This window comes from Ixodes scapularis, unplaced genomic scaffold (genome assembly GCF_016920785.2).
Source record: "Ixodes scapularis isolate PalLabHiFi unplaced genomic scaffold, ASM1692078v2 PGA_scaffold8__174_contigs__length_109621045, whole genome shotgun sequence".
Classification (NCBI taxonomy): Eukaryota; Metazoa; Arthropoda; class Arachnida; order Ixodida; family Ixodidae; genus Ixodes; species Ixodes scapularis.
The window spans coordinates 21,420,821-21,433,821 of NW_024609883.1; the positions used below are offsets into that span (position 1 = coordinate 21,420,821).

Consider the following 13,001-nt stretch of genomic DNA (forward strand, 5'->3'; position numbering starts at 1 on the left):
AGAGACACTGCATTCGGTGCAGAACGTAGTTTTCTTTCTGCTCTGGAACGTGCCTTTAAAATAAAGCCGGAGGAGAAAAAAAAAAAAAAATCCTCATGGCCGAATAAATGAAGGAGGCTATATCTTACAATCACATGCAACAAAACAAGAATTGTCGTGATAATAAATTTGAGGGATGTATTTTCGCTCACAAAATTGTATTTAATTACAATTGTATTTGAAATACACATGTCAAATACATTACCTAATTTGTAATTAAATGCAAATGCAAAATACACAAAATATTTGAAATACGTATTTCAAATACTTGTATTTGAAATACTGCCCATCCCTGCTCGGTGCAGTTCACGTAGATTTGGAAGTGTTGCAGAGCTACCTGGTGGATGGCACCAGTGTACCAGGGTGTTCTCTCCTCGTCGCTGGTTGCGACACAGTCGATGGCGCTCAAGTGTGTGAACCAGCCTTTAGTGTTGCTCTGTCCTCATGTTCGTGCTTCAAGCCCAGAGACCTTTAGAAATTTATATCATTTGTGTTTATTTTGTCCTTGGAAAACAGCATCGGCCATTAACCATTCTAATAGGTTTCACGCACCTTTTTTGTCTCATCTATCTTTCCCATAATCCAGGTTTAAACCTGGGCTCAGCTGTCATGGGGGCAGTATATTTCAGCAAACACTCTAAAAGCCTCTTTTGTTTTCTTAACACATCTCCTTCCACTTCCATCTCGTCATTCAATTTTGGGCAGGATTTCACTGTATTAAAGCAAAAGAAAATAATCTTACTTTATTCAAAATATCATTGTGCTTGCCTCGCATGTTTGCTATGTGTTCAACATTTGCAGGGCATGTTAAACAAACTTCCAAGCCATGCCTTTTTTTTTTAGTTTGCTATTGTCGGGGAAAGCAATGTTTACTTATCTTGTAGGCCACCTCTTCTCTTTTGAGACCTGTACAACTGCTTCATAAACTTGCCTGTAAATGGAAGGTTCTCATCAGTCATGTCACTGTCCAAGAGAAAATTTCTAACATAATTGCACCATCTCAGGAATGACTCTTCCAAGCCCATTGTCTGCTATCCCTGCAGTCCAGAAAGTTTTTCTTGGCATTTGTTTCAATGCCATATCAAGTATAACTTCGGTAGCTTGCAGGTGATTGGAGACCCATGAAATGTTTGCCAATTACCAGTGCATTCGCCACAGGGAAGTGTGCTTGTTTAATTGTTAGCAATATGAACAGTGACTTTGAGCTGAGGGACACAGATGAACACACTTCCGGATTAAACATATGCTCATTTGTGTCGTAGCCGCATCAGAGTAGCCGAAACTGTGTCTTGATGCACGTTTGCTGCACAAAAGTGTGTCAAGGGGTTTAATGCCTAGAGATTCACACGGTACTAATTACTTCCTTAAAGCGTGCCTACCATTTATGGCCATATTTATTGTGAATGTTTTTTGTTTCCTTTCCTAACGCTCACGGGGATGTTTGTTGTGTAGGTAAAGGAGGGGCGTGCTCAAAGGAGATCAACTCTCTATCAGAACCCACAACAGGCATTCTCTTCAAATGCTGTTTCTGCACCCATGTTGCGGGGGATCAGCGTGGAATCCTCAGTCACCTGGTTGTCCATAGCGATCAACACCTCGAGCGCCAGCAGTGCCCAGCAGATCCCCCTTCCAAAGAGCAAGACATGAGATGCAACACTGAAATTGACGAGCCAGAAAGAACTTTTGAGTGTCATCTGTGTCCAGAAGCTTTTCAGGAAAATAGTCAACTGGTCAATCACATTGGAATGCACACATGTGAAAAACCTTTCAGATGTCAGGAGAGCTCCGAAACATTTTTTCTTAGTAGTTCCCTGGACTCTCACATCCAAGTCCACGCAAGTAAAAAGCCTCACAAGTGCCAGGAGTTCTCTGAAGCATTTGCTCAAAGTGATACTTTGGCCATCCACATGCAAACCCACACTGGTAAATGTTCCCAAACCTTTGATATGCGTGCAGCCCTAAAGGCACACATTTGAAGGCACTCAGGCGAGAGACCTTTCAAATGCAAGTAATGTCCAAAAGCCTTTAGTAACCGTACGAACCTGAGGCGGCATGTTCAAACGCATACAGGTGCGATACCTTACAAATGCGATAAATGTTCCAAAACCTTCACTTCACATGGGAACCTGACACAGCACATTTGAAGCCACATGGGCAAAGTGTCTTTCACATGTAAAAAATGTGCCAAAGCTTTTAGTGTGCGTGGGAACCTGATCTGCCACATGCAAACACATATGGAAGAGACCTTACATATGTGAGCACTGTTCCAATGCCTTTAAGGTGCGGAAGTACCTGGTGAGGCACATTCAAACGCATGAGGGGTCATAGAATCATATGTCCCACAACTCGTCTGCGTCAGCCGGCCTGAGCAGAGCGATGATTTGTCTGAAAAGAAAGGCGGTCCGGTATAATGCGCCTCATATATGAGAGCAGTCAGAGTTGTGCTCTGGTCGGCTACATACTAACGTGCAGGCGAAGGTTCCCCTGTGTTGACGGTTTGCAAGCGCTTCTTTACTGTACTGGTTGTCTAGCTTTGAATCGGTCCGATAAACCTTTCTGGGGTGTCAGCACAAATCCCTTTGGAAAAACTGGCTTCGTCTGACCTGTTTGATTTCAGTTGTAGCTAGTGCTCAGTGTTTTAGGGGCTAACTTTTTGTTTTTAGATTTGGGCGGTGTTTTTTGTGGGTTTTATATCCTCCCGGAGGTTCAATATTTTCCAGGGTTAAGTCGTACCAAAATCGCCGTTTATTGGGGCTTAGTTCAAAGAAAATGATCTGGATGAGCATCATACCGGCGTGCGGTCGTGTATCACGCACTGGCTAAATTGCTCATCTGCAGCGTGAGACTCGTCGCAACTTAAATGGCTGACCAACTACACGCTGTATAAATATCCCCACTACCCCCAAAGTTCAAAGAAAACAGGATACTGGCATAGGATTCCCCAACCTCATGGAACACGCGCATGACCCGAGAAGGAAAGGAGATAAGGAATGTGATTCTTGAGTAAAGATGCATCCTCACAAACACTTGAGTGTGAGCTGTGTTTCGGGTCAACACAAAATACTCCCATATCACACATAACGAGCAAAGCTCGATGCCTTTATAGGTGCGTTAAGTTTCCATTAGGCAAAACATTTCTGAGCTTCTCAGAAAAATATAAAAACCTGTAGAGTTTGTGCAACCGGCAGCATCGAAATTCGACGAGTGTTATTGGATTTTATCAGATTTATCCGAAAACGCAGGAGCCACATTGGCGATATATATCTGGGACCATTTTTTCCTAGTTTGTACTTGGGACCATTAGTTCAGGGACCATTTGTTCCGGAACCGTTTGTTCTGTTTCCCCCTCTGGAGTGGTGCAACTTGCACCAGCCTGAGTCTCCGCACCCCATTCTCGTAGCGCAGTTTGTGCATGCCATCCCAGCATCAAGTGCACCAACGGAGAGTAACTTCTCATTGGCCGGCATCGATTTAAGGGGGGACACTACCCGGAGAAAAAAAGATTCTTCAAAAAACATTGATTTTGAAAAATTACATATTTACATCCATCTACATCCAGAGAGTATTCCCAGAAATTTTCACTAGTTTAAACTGCATAGTTAATTTTTTATAAATTATTTTCTGTCCTCCAAAGCTAAAGGAAAGGTAGGGTTTGGAGCACTTTGAACACATTTTTCTCCGTTCCACTTTTTTGTATAAATTCCATTTTAGTCAATCTATCGTTTGAGAATGGAAATACAGGCAAGGCTCGTTCCTCACTTTCCCTGACTGAAATTTAATAAGGAATGCGCCTATGGAGTTTGTTTGTCACTTTACGGATGTCTTTTATAAAAAATGTTGACATTTTGTCGTAGACACAGAAGACCAAAAAGTTGACAAATTTCGCAGTAAAGAAAATTTATAGAAATCAATTACTTTTTACAAAAACCTTTCCATAGGCACACCTCCTAGGCATTCTGCTACATATCTAGCAAATAAAAATCTTTAATATTGTGATAGTTTTCTGACGATAGATTAACTAAACAGTGTAGGGGTGTTGCTGATAGAAGCTGCCCTAATTTCCTTCCCAATTAACTGACAGACCTAAAATTTTGTTATGCACCTTCTAGCATGACCACCAGCCTACCCTGTAAATTTCATTAATCTTAAGCAAAGGGTTCAAAAGTTGACCCTCCCAGGGGGTGTCTCCCCTTAAGAGAGGTAAACCAGCCTGAATTCGTCCTTGTTCATGATATGGCGTGTATGCGAGTTTTTTTTTTCTTGACAGTTGGCACTGGGTGTTTTTATGCATATGGTCCCAAGCATACAATTGAAGGTTCGTGTTGAAAACTGAAACCGATGGAAGGTGTTGCCATTATTGAATATTGTGATATTTTCCCTGTGGTGTACTCGCCTGCGGTAAGTGAGTGCCTTTCCTATTACTCTTTTTTTATTGTTTGGCCTAAATAAAATGACAAAATGTTATTAGTTTGTCCTTTGTTCATTTTCATGTGTATAAAATATGTGTCTGCTTGAGGTGTGTTTTACAAAGCAAAAAGGAAAATATTAAAATTTTATTCCTTTGAGCTCATACTCTGGGCAGTCTCAGTGTGGACTCCTAAGACAATCTCATGACTGCCATCATCTTTCCAGCGATGCAAAGTGTGTTTGGAAGGATCATTGCTTATTTTATAAATACAATAAAATACTTTTACCATATTCTGACAAGAGTTTTTTTACAAAGGTAAGCAAATGGGTTTTAGGATCGTCTTTGTTTTACATGTGTACTCTTCAATGTTGTCCCACACAAACACGCTGTTCATTAGAATACCATTCAAACACTTTTTTTGTGTTTGTGTGAATGCATGTTTGACTTTATGATGTAAAATGAACGTGCGAATTATGGGTGGGATGCGGTTTGGACGCAAATACAAAGTCTGCGGATGCGGATATTTAAGAACATTGCAGGACGCTGATATGAAGTCTGCAGATTGAATGTGGATGATGTCTTATCTGCGCAGGGCTCTATTGATAAGCCTCTGCAGTTTCCGAACAGGCGGGTGCTGGGCCTCACTTTTCCACTTGTTTGTAAACTCCTCTTGATGGCAGAAGTTTTCTATTGAAACCAAACATGGACGTAAAATTATGAAGCACAGTTACCCGCACTTAAGTTTTTTAGATTAAAACTTCATTTATTTTCACACACTCAACATGGCTTTCGTAAATACCGTATTTACTCGCAGAATGAACGCACTTTTTTTTTTCCGAAAAGTCTATGCAAAGTTGGGGGGGGGGGGGGGGAGGGGCGTTCATTACGCAAAGTAAAATTTTTGCGTCCGTATTTACTCGCATAATGAACGGACCTTTTATCTTAAAAAATCGAAGTAACTTATCTCTTTACGGGCGGCGCCCAACCCCGTAACCAAACTAAGCTGTGCAAAAAAAAAAAAAAACTTTTTTACTTAGTTTTTTGGATTTTTTTTTTTTTTTTGCCGCCTTTTGCAAGCTGTTTTGTTTGCTTAGGCGAGGGCTCTCCACTTATCTTTCTTATCTCGTTGCGCGCGGCCCGCGATGCACGACCTCCCGTAACCAAACTGCCCTGTGCAAAAAAAAAAAAAAAAAAGCTCCTCGTTTCCTTGTTTTTTCTCAGTTCCGTGGGGTTCTTTTTCTTTTTACCGCCTTTCGCAGGCTGTTTCGTTTGCATAGAGGGCCTCTCCGCTCTTACCTCCTTGCGCGCGGCGCGCGACCCCCGGTAACCAAACTGCGATGTGCAAAAAAAGGAAAAAAAAAAAGCTCCTCTTTGCTTTTTCTTGGTTCCGTGTTTTTTTTGCCGCCTTTTCAAGCTGTTTCGTTCGCTTAGAGCGCTTCTCTTTCTTACCTCCTTGCGCGCGGCGGAGCGCGAACCCAAAAAGCAGACTGCGCTGTGCAAAAAAAAACAAAAAAAACGTGTTTTTTTTTTCTTGCTTTCGTTGGATCTTTGCGAATTTTTTAAACGCGTTTTGCAAGGCATTTTGTTCGCCCACGCTGCCCATGCATTCGCGACCTCGCTGCACCAGGATAGAAAAGTGCGTTCATTTCGCGCGCGTGGGGTGAGGGGGTCATAATTTTGACATCCAAGTTGGGGGTGCATTTATTACGCGAGTGAAAAAAAGTCGGAATTTCGATAGCCGACTTGGGGGGTGCGTTCATTACGCGAGTGCGTTCATTGTGCGAGTAAATACGGTATCTAGTGAAACTCAACTGATGTTCTTTACTAAAAGTTTACTTTCCATTCTTGATCGAGGATCCCAGTGTAGTTTTTCACAATTTCTACAAAGAATGCGACAAGGTTTCCCATAAGCTGCTACTTCTCAAACTTGACAAGCTTTAACCTGGACCCCACTCTCTTATTCTGGAGTGACTGTTTTCTACAGGGCGATTCAAGGAGACGCCAGGCTTTTTAAATCGACCGCAAAATTCGGTTTCTTAACCTATCGCGCTACGACTTTGTGCCCACAGATGGTGCATTTTTTTTTGTAAAATTTGCAAAGAGCGAACTTGCCTGAGGAAAAAGTAAAGAAAGAAAAAGGCTTAGCTCCTATGGAACTGCAGCAATGCCACCGGTTTTCAGACAACATGGCGCGGTTTTGCACGGGAGACGAGATGGCGCAACGAATGGCACCAACAAACGGCGCCGAGAGCCGGCGTTTTTAGCAGACAATCTTTTCGACTCAAAAGCGGCGCGCGTTCCGCAGGCGGCGACAGTCGCAGTAACAAAAACAGGCACGGTAACAACAAGAAAGTGCAGTTCCTTGTCTGCTAAAGACGCCGGCTCAGCGTCGTATGCTCGTTCGTTGGCAGCAATTGGCGTCGCGACTGCTTGCGCCATCTTTTGTCTTCCGTGCGAAACGGCGCCGTGTTGTTGGAAGACCGGTAGCGTCGCTGCATTTCTATAGGAGCTAAGCCTTTTTCTTTTTTTACTTTTTCCTCGGGTAAGTTCGCTCTTTGCAAATTTTACAAAACAAAAATGCACCATCTGTGGGCAACGCTGCACGAAGTCGTAGCGCGATAGGTTCAGAAAACAAATTTTGCGGTCGATTTAAAGAGCCTGGCGTCTCCTTGAATCACCCTGTAGATCGGTCTGTTTGTCACTACTAATCCAGCTAATTCTAACCTCAGTCCTGTCTCCTCTGGTGCCTCACGAGGGTCTGTCTTGGTCCCAATACTATTCCTTATTTACCTAAATGATTTACCTCAGAAGCTCTCGCCCTGTTAGTATTTGTTTACGAACTGTGTCATATACAGGGTGTTTTCTCTAATAGTGACACTAATTTTCAAAAAACCCGTGAAGCTTGCTACATTTACGTGGCTTGTGCAGGTGAGTTTACGGCCAGGGGGATACATAGGGCGTCCCAGGTCACCACGCTCGATCTAGAATGGACCGTAAAAATCAACAACTGCACGTAGCAATCTACACTTCTCGTCAAAGGTGTATTTACAGGTAGGTTGTTAGAGTGCAGCTCTTAGGCCGTCGTAACCGCGCTTTGTATTATGGTTAGGGTGACCAGATGTCCCGTATTGCCAAGGACAGTCCCGTTTTTTAGGTCCGCTTCTGCCGTTCAGTCTTTTTGTCCCAATAAAGAATCCTGTCCTGTTTTCGCAGGAGTGCATAGTTTCGAAACTGGCACCAAGTGGGTTGAAGCAAACTGAAACTATGCCTACTGGTTACAAGAATATTTTACAAAAATAACCGTATGTACTTAAATATTTAATTAGAGAGTTAAATTTAGAACTGTTCTTGCCCAAAAACACTTTCTCTCACAAAAATGCGTGTACAGAATTGTTTTCTTTTCTCGAGTTACTAGATATAGCACGCATGTAGAATCTTGGTTGGCAACACAACACTATTACAGTGGCTTAAAAAGGGTAGTGTGGTTACTGCGTAGCCTCCACCATGCATCAAGAACGGCCGCTCCTTGGAAGACGGTGTAGGTTGCGCCTTGATCCGCAGCTCCGTTGGGTGCGTCAATTGGCCGGCCAGATAGAGGCACCCTAACACACTCCATAACTAATATAAATCCCTCAAAAACAATTATTTGTTTCCAGTGAACTTCCAACGACATGATTTTGTGTTTGCAGGTGAATAAAAATGTGAAGCTAGCAGACGACAGTGTAGTCGACAGCTGCGAATCGGCCAGAGCTGGCCGGAGCCAAGCTGACCAAGCCGGAGCCATAGCCGGAAAGACGGTGCTGCAAGCGCCAGCGCCACCCTCGGCAGTCTTCCAACACTGTGCCGCTTCTCCGGTTTGGTTCGTTACACTACCCCCTTTAAGCCTCTGTAATTTCATTTAACGCTCTCTGGGCGGCACCATTTTGTTTGACAGCAGCGCCCGACTCGGCTAGCAGACGACAAACCGGGAGGTTGCCATTCTCCATCTTTGGGTTGTACCGGCGGGCAATATGGAACATCGAACTCTCGCTCGTGGCTGTCATGAAGTGGTTCGCGTTCTTAGAATAGTTATGGCTACTCCAAAATCGGCCTATATCTCTCTGTTCTATTTCGGTGAATGATCAACTAGCACATCTTTTTTCCGTTACTTAAATAGCAGTTGAGTCAGCCGGTAGTACTACCCTCAACTACTGCGTGTATTGCGGCAGGAGAGCACGATTTTATTTTTTATTTCAAACTTCCACTCATGGTCGCTGAAGGCCTACATCAGTACGAACTTTGTATAGTAAAAAAGGTACAGCAACCGGATTTACTCTTCGCCGGAGAGACCAGCCAATCTGACACAGTCTTCCCTATTTTTTTTATTTGCATACAGGTAACAGCGCAATTGGACCCTGTTAGTCTTTATCTAGCCTAGTATTACACGATAACTGGCATACCAAAATCTGCGGATCTGCACTTGAAATTTCCAAACTAACGCGATTTTAAACAGTTTGCACACCAGCCGGATGCTAGGCACAGTCCACTCAGCGGAGCAGACGACATACGGGTGAGAGGGGGAGGGCACTTTTTTCTCTAATGCCTCGCAAGTGGGCTCCTTTTCGTCTTCTGCGCATGAGAAAGGAAGTACCTGATTGGCTGATCGCGACCCCCTATCTGAGCGTCGTCTGCTCCTGTGCAATGTCGTCTGCTCGCAACGTCGTCTGCGTCTGTCTTACCTTTCCTGCGACTTTCGGCAGTCGAGCGAGCTCGACTTCACCTTTCAGAGAGGGCAGACGAAATAACTCGAGCAATACATTGTTTTTGTCTAACAACTAGCAGGTGCGCATCAAGGAGGGAAATCAAAGGACTCACTGGCGAGGTGTCCAGAGGCGCCGAGGTTTGTTTGCTAAGAACCGAGAGTGAGCGTGTCAGTGTCCGCAAGTTCCCTCCCAAATACTTTTTCCCTCCTTTCGTGTGCAGCGAGACTCCTCACTCTTTAGCGGCGTCGGCGTGTTGGCGCAGTTAACGTCGTCTGCTTTACGTCTGCTAGTCAAAGCGATGGCTGCTTTACCTTTCCTGCGTCTGTCGGAGATTCACCGCTTTTTCACCGGCAAAAGTCACCGTTGCCTCCGAAAACAAGGAGATGAGAAGAGGAAGAGATTGACCTCTTAATCTAAAATTGAGGTCAGCGATCAAAGTATAAGACGGGAAGGGTTCAGAAGGGTCGCGCGGGCATATTTCATTCAGCACGCCAGCCGGTCGTGGGCAGACGGTCGCTGAGTTCGAGTGCCTGCTAGGCCTATCTGCCAAGCTCGCTTGGTGATTGTCGGTGGAATCGTGGCCGTTGGAGCTCTTCCCGGGTGTTTGTGGATCCAGCGTTCTTGTTCGTCGTGGTCTGTTTCAAGTACTTTTTACTTTTTTCTTGCTGCTTGAAGTCGGGACGCGTGAGAAGCGCACATAGAAAAATAAATGTCCGTTGGTCATTGCGACCGCGACACTGTCGACTATACTGATTTGATCGTAAGAAGTGCGTAAGACAGCTTTGGAGCTGTCGTAGGATTTCGTCGTAACCAGAGGTCGGCATTTTAGGTCGCCCTCATTCACCCTCACCCTCACAGCCACACTCACCTAAGCCACTCACCCTCACGGCTACACTCACCTTTAGCCCCTCACTCACCCTCACCCTCAAAGTCACACTCACCTTCAGCCCTTCACTCACCCTCACTGAACCTCACCGCCCTCACGCCACTCACCGTTCTCACGGCCCTCACGCACTCGTAGCCCTCACGCCACTCACGGCCCTCACGCACTTGTAGCCCTCACGCACTCATAGCCCTCACGCCACTCACCGCCCTCACGCCCCTCACTAACTCATGGCCCTCACGTGCCTCACCACCCTTGCGGCCCTCACACCCCTCACGCACTGATGGCCCTCACGCCACTCAGGCCAGCTTCAGATGGGGCAATTTCGCCCAGAAACGTTACGTCGCAACACCAGCAACACGGGCCGCCCGCGATCACACGCAGCAGTTAATTGCTGCAATTTGCCATCGTCATCATAAAATTTTATTTTACTTGCACTATTTAGACACAATTACGCATTATAAATGTGTTTTTATGCATTTAAATCTCATTAAGAATACTAATGCACCTTTCTGAAACAGTTTATTTCCAACAAAACGATTGATTTCAAACCAGAACCAAGTCTTTCGGTGTCATCATCACCGGCACGAGGTATCACGTGAAAATTTTGCGTCCCTGATTGCAGCCACTTCAAACGCATTCGAATTGCTCCGAGTTGCTTGCTTATTTCGAGCTGGACCCGATCTCAGCAATTCGTGTCGATCTAGGGAAAGCTAGAGAACAACCCGCCATTAACACCAAAATTGCTGAGAAAGATGCTCGATCTGAAGGGGGCCTCACGCACTCACCGCCCTCACGCACTCATGGCCCTCACCACCTGATGCACTCACCGCCCTCGCGCCTCTCCATGCCACTCACTCGCCTCACGCACTCATGGCCCTCACACCCCTCACGCACTCACCGCCCTCACACCACTCACGCACTCATGGCCCTCACGCCGCTCACCGCCCTCACACACTCATGGTCCTCATACCCCTCACCGCCCTCATGGCCCTCACGGCCCTCACTCACCCTCACTCATGAATTTTCCTGGTTCAGAAACTCACTCACCCTCACCTCACCTGTGAAGATGAGGGTGAGTGAGGGTGAGTGAGGGCCCTCATGAGTGAGGTTTGCCGAGGTATGGTCGTAACCTGCGCAAAACTTACGAAAATTTTGTTTCGTGAATACGAATTTGTTCTCAAGTTTTGACTTACACATTTTTTTGGCGCAAGATCATTTTGTTAACCTGGCCTCTGCACTTCTGCAAGTTGCAGGAAAGGTACGACAGACGCAGACGACGTTGCGAGCAGACGACGTCGCAAAGGCGCAGACGACACTCAGACAGGGGGTTGCGATCAGCCAATGAGGGCTCGGCGTTCTGACGTCACTGCTACCCCTGCACAAGAAGCAGACGAACTTTCCCTCTGCATTACTCTCTCTGTTATGACCGTAATGGAACGGTCTATATTTACTAAAATATTAAGGTGGGCTAGTTGGATATGCATTTTCGAAATAAATAGCGTGAAGGTCAAGTACAAACTGACGGCACAAGCGCCGTCAGTTTGTGCTTGGTCTATATTTAGTGCACCCCCCTCCTCCCCTCCCGTTTTCTACCTAAAGGAATATGGTCACCCTAATTGTGGCACATCATAATGGGATTTTTGTTTAAAAATATCAAAAGACGAAACCAAAACCTTTCCTACGGCAGGCACTACTGGGCATCACGTGGTACGGAGATGTCACTATGTCATCAACGAAAGCGGCCGACGGGACCCCATCATGCAATATTTTTTCTCTCGCGCTCACGCTCCCCACATTGAAAAGTAAAAAAAAAAAAAAAAATTCTTGCAGTAGTAAATGTTCCACACAGTGTTGGTTGTGTCCACACAGCGGCGTTCACTGCGCTGTGTCGCCCTCTAGATTGGGCGGATTTTGGCGATCGTGGAGCTGCTTCGACTTCGTTGGCCGGTTTAATACATTTTTGGGCAGAATTGCGTCGTTATACTTTACGTGTGGGCTTTTCAGATGATACGACTTAGGACTGCATTGTTTACTCAACATTGAAACTTGACCGGAGTTTCCCTGTAAAGGGATACTTCCACGAAGTATCCTTTTAACAAATAGGCTGAATATGATCCACAATATTTGTAAATGACAATCGCACGTTTGCATTTTGAGCCTGATGGCTGTATTTTTCGTTATAAACAACCGACCCTAGCAAACACTTGGAAAGCAGCCAGCGGAGAGTATGTCACATCCGCCGCAATCATGACGTAGTTTGTCTCGGGACCTGACTACCGGACGCTGCGAGCTATCTTATAGTCAATCCCACTGTGTGGGCGTAACCCGTGATATGCTTTCTGCGCATCGCTGTGCCCCCTCTCCAGGGTCACGTGACATTCACACGGCCTTGGATAAGCCCAGATGGCTTGTAGCATCCGCTGAAAGCAGCCGAAGCACACTAGTGATCGGGCCACTGCAAGTAATCTCAAAGCAGTCTTTGTATGAATTTTGAGTGACGGGTGAATCGTCTATAATCTTGTGGAGGGACAAGAGCGACTTCTGGGACACACATAAGAGTGTCTCAGGGAAAGGGGGGTTCCTCCTTCAGCTCTTCTCTCGTCTTGGCCGGACGCGAGACAGTTACCATCACTTTCTGTCAAGGTCCTAGACTGGCATTACAAACGAGGTGTTAGTGACATTCACCACGTGCTCTTTGCTAATCGTTTAATTCATTTTAAAATTCCTTTTCGTGTCTTTTGCAACAAGAAATTAGTGTGTCTGATTTGATAATGCTTCATTGAGCACGAATAGATCAAAGAATAAGCGCCGAAATTTCGTTGTAGTATCCCTTTAAAGGAATACTACAACAAAATTTTGGCACTTTTCTTTTGGTCTAAATGTGTTCAAAGGAGCGGTATCACATCGAACACACTAATATCTTGTT

The 13,001-nt window shown here is 45.3% G+C and overlaps 1 protein-coding gene across 1 annotated transcript in view; it reads left to right on the top strand.

The window, feature by feature from the left end:
- LOC8036688 (zinc finger protein 271) overlaps positions 1–3,514 on the top strand; it is a 28,765-nt gene extending 25,251 nt beyond the window's left edge. The window contains exon 5 of the mRNA XM_029993391.3: positions 1,492–3,514. Coding sequence (XP_029849251.2) covers positions 1,492–2,015 — 524 coding nt within the window. The 3' untranslated portion in view covers positions 2,016–3,514. The remainder of the gene's footprint in view (positions 1–1,491) is intronic.
- The last annotated feature ends 9,487 nt before the right edge of the window (positions 3,515–13,001 follow it).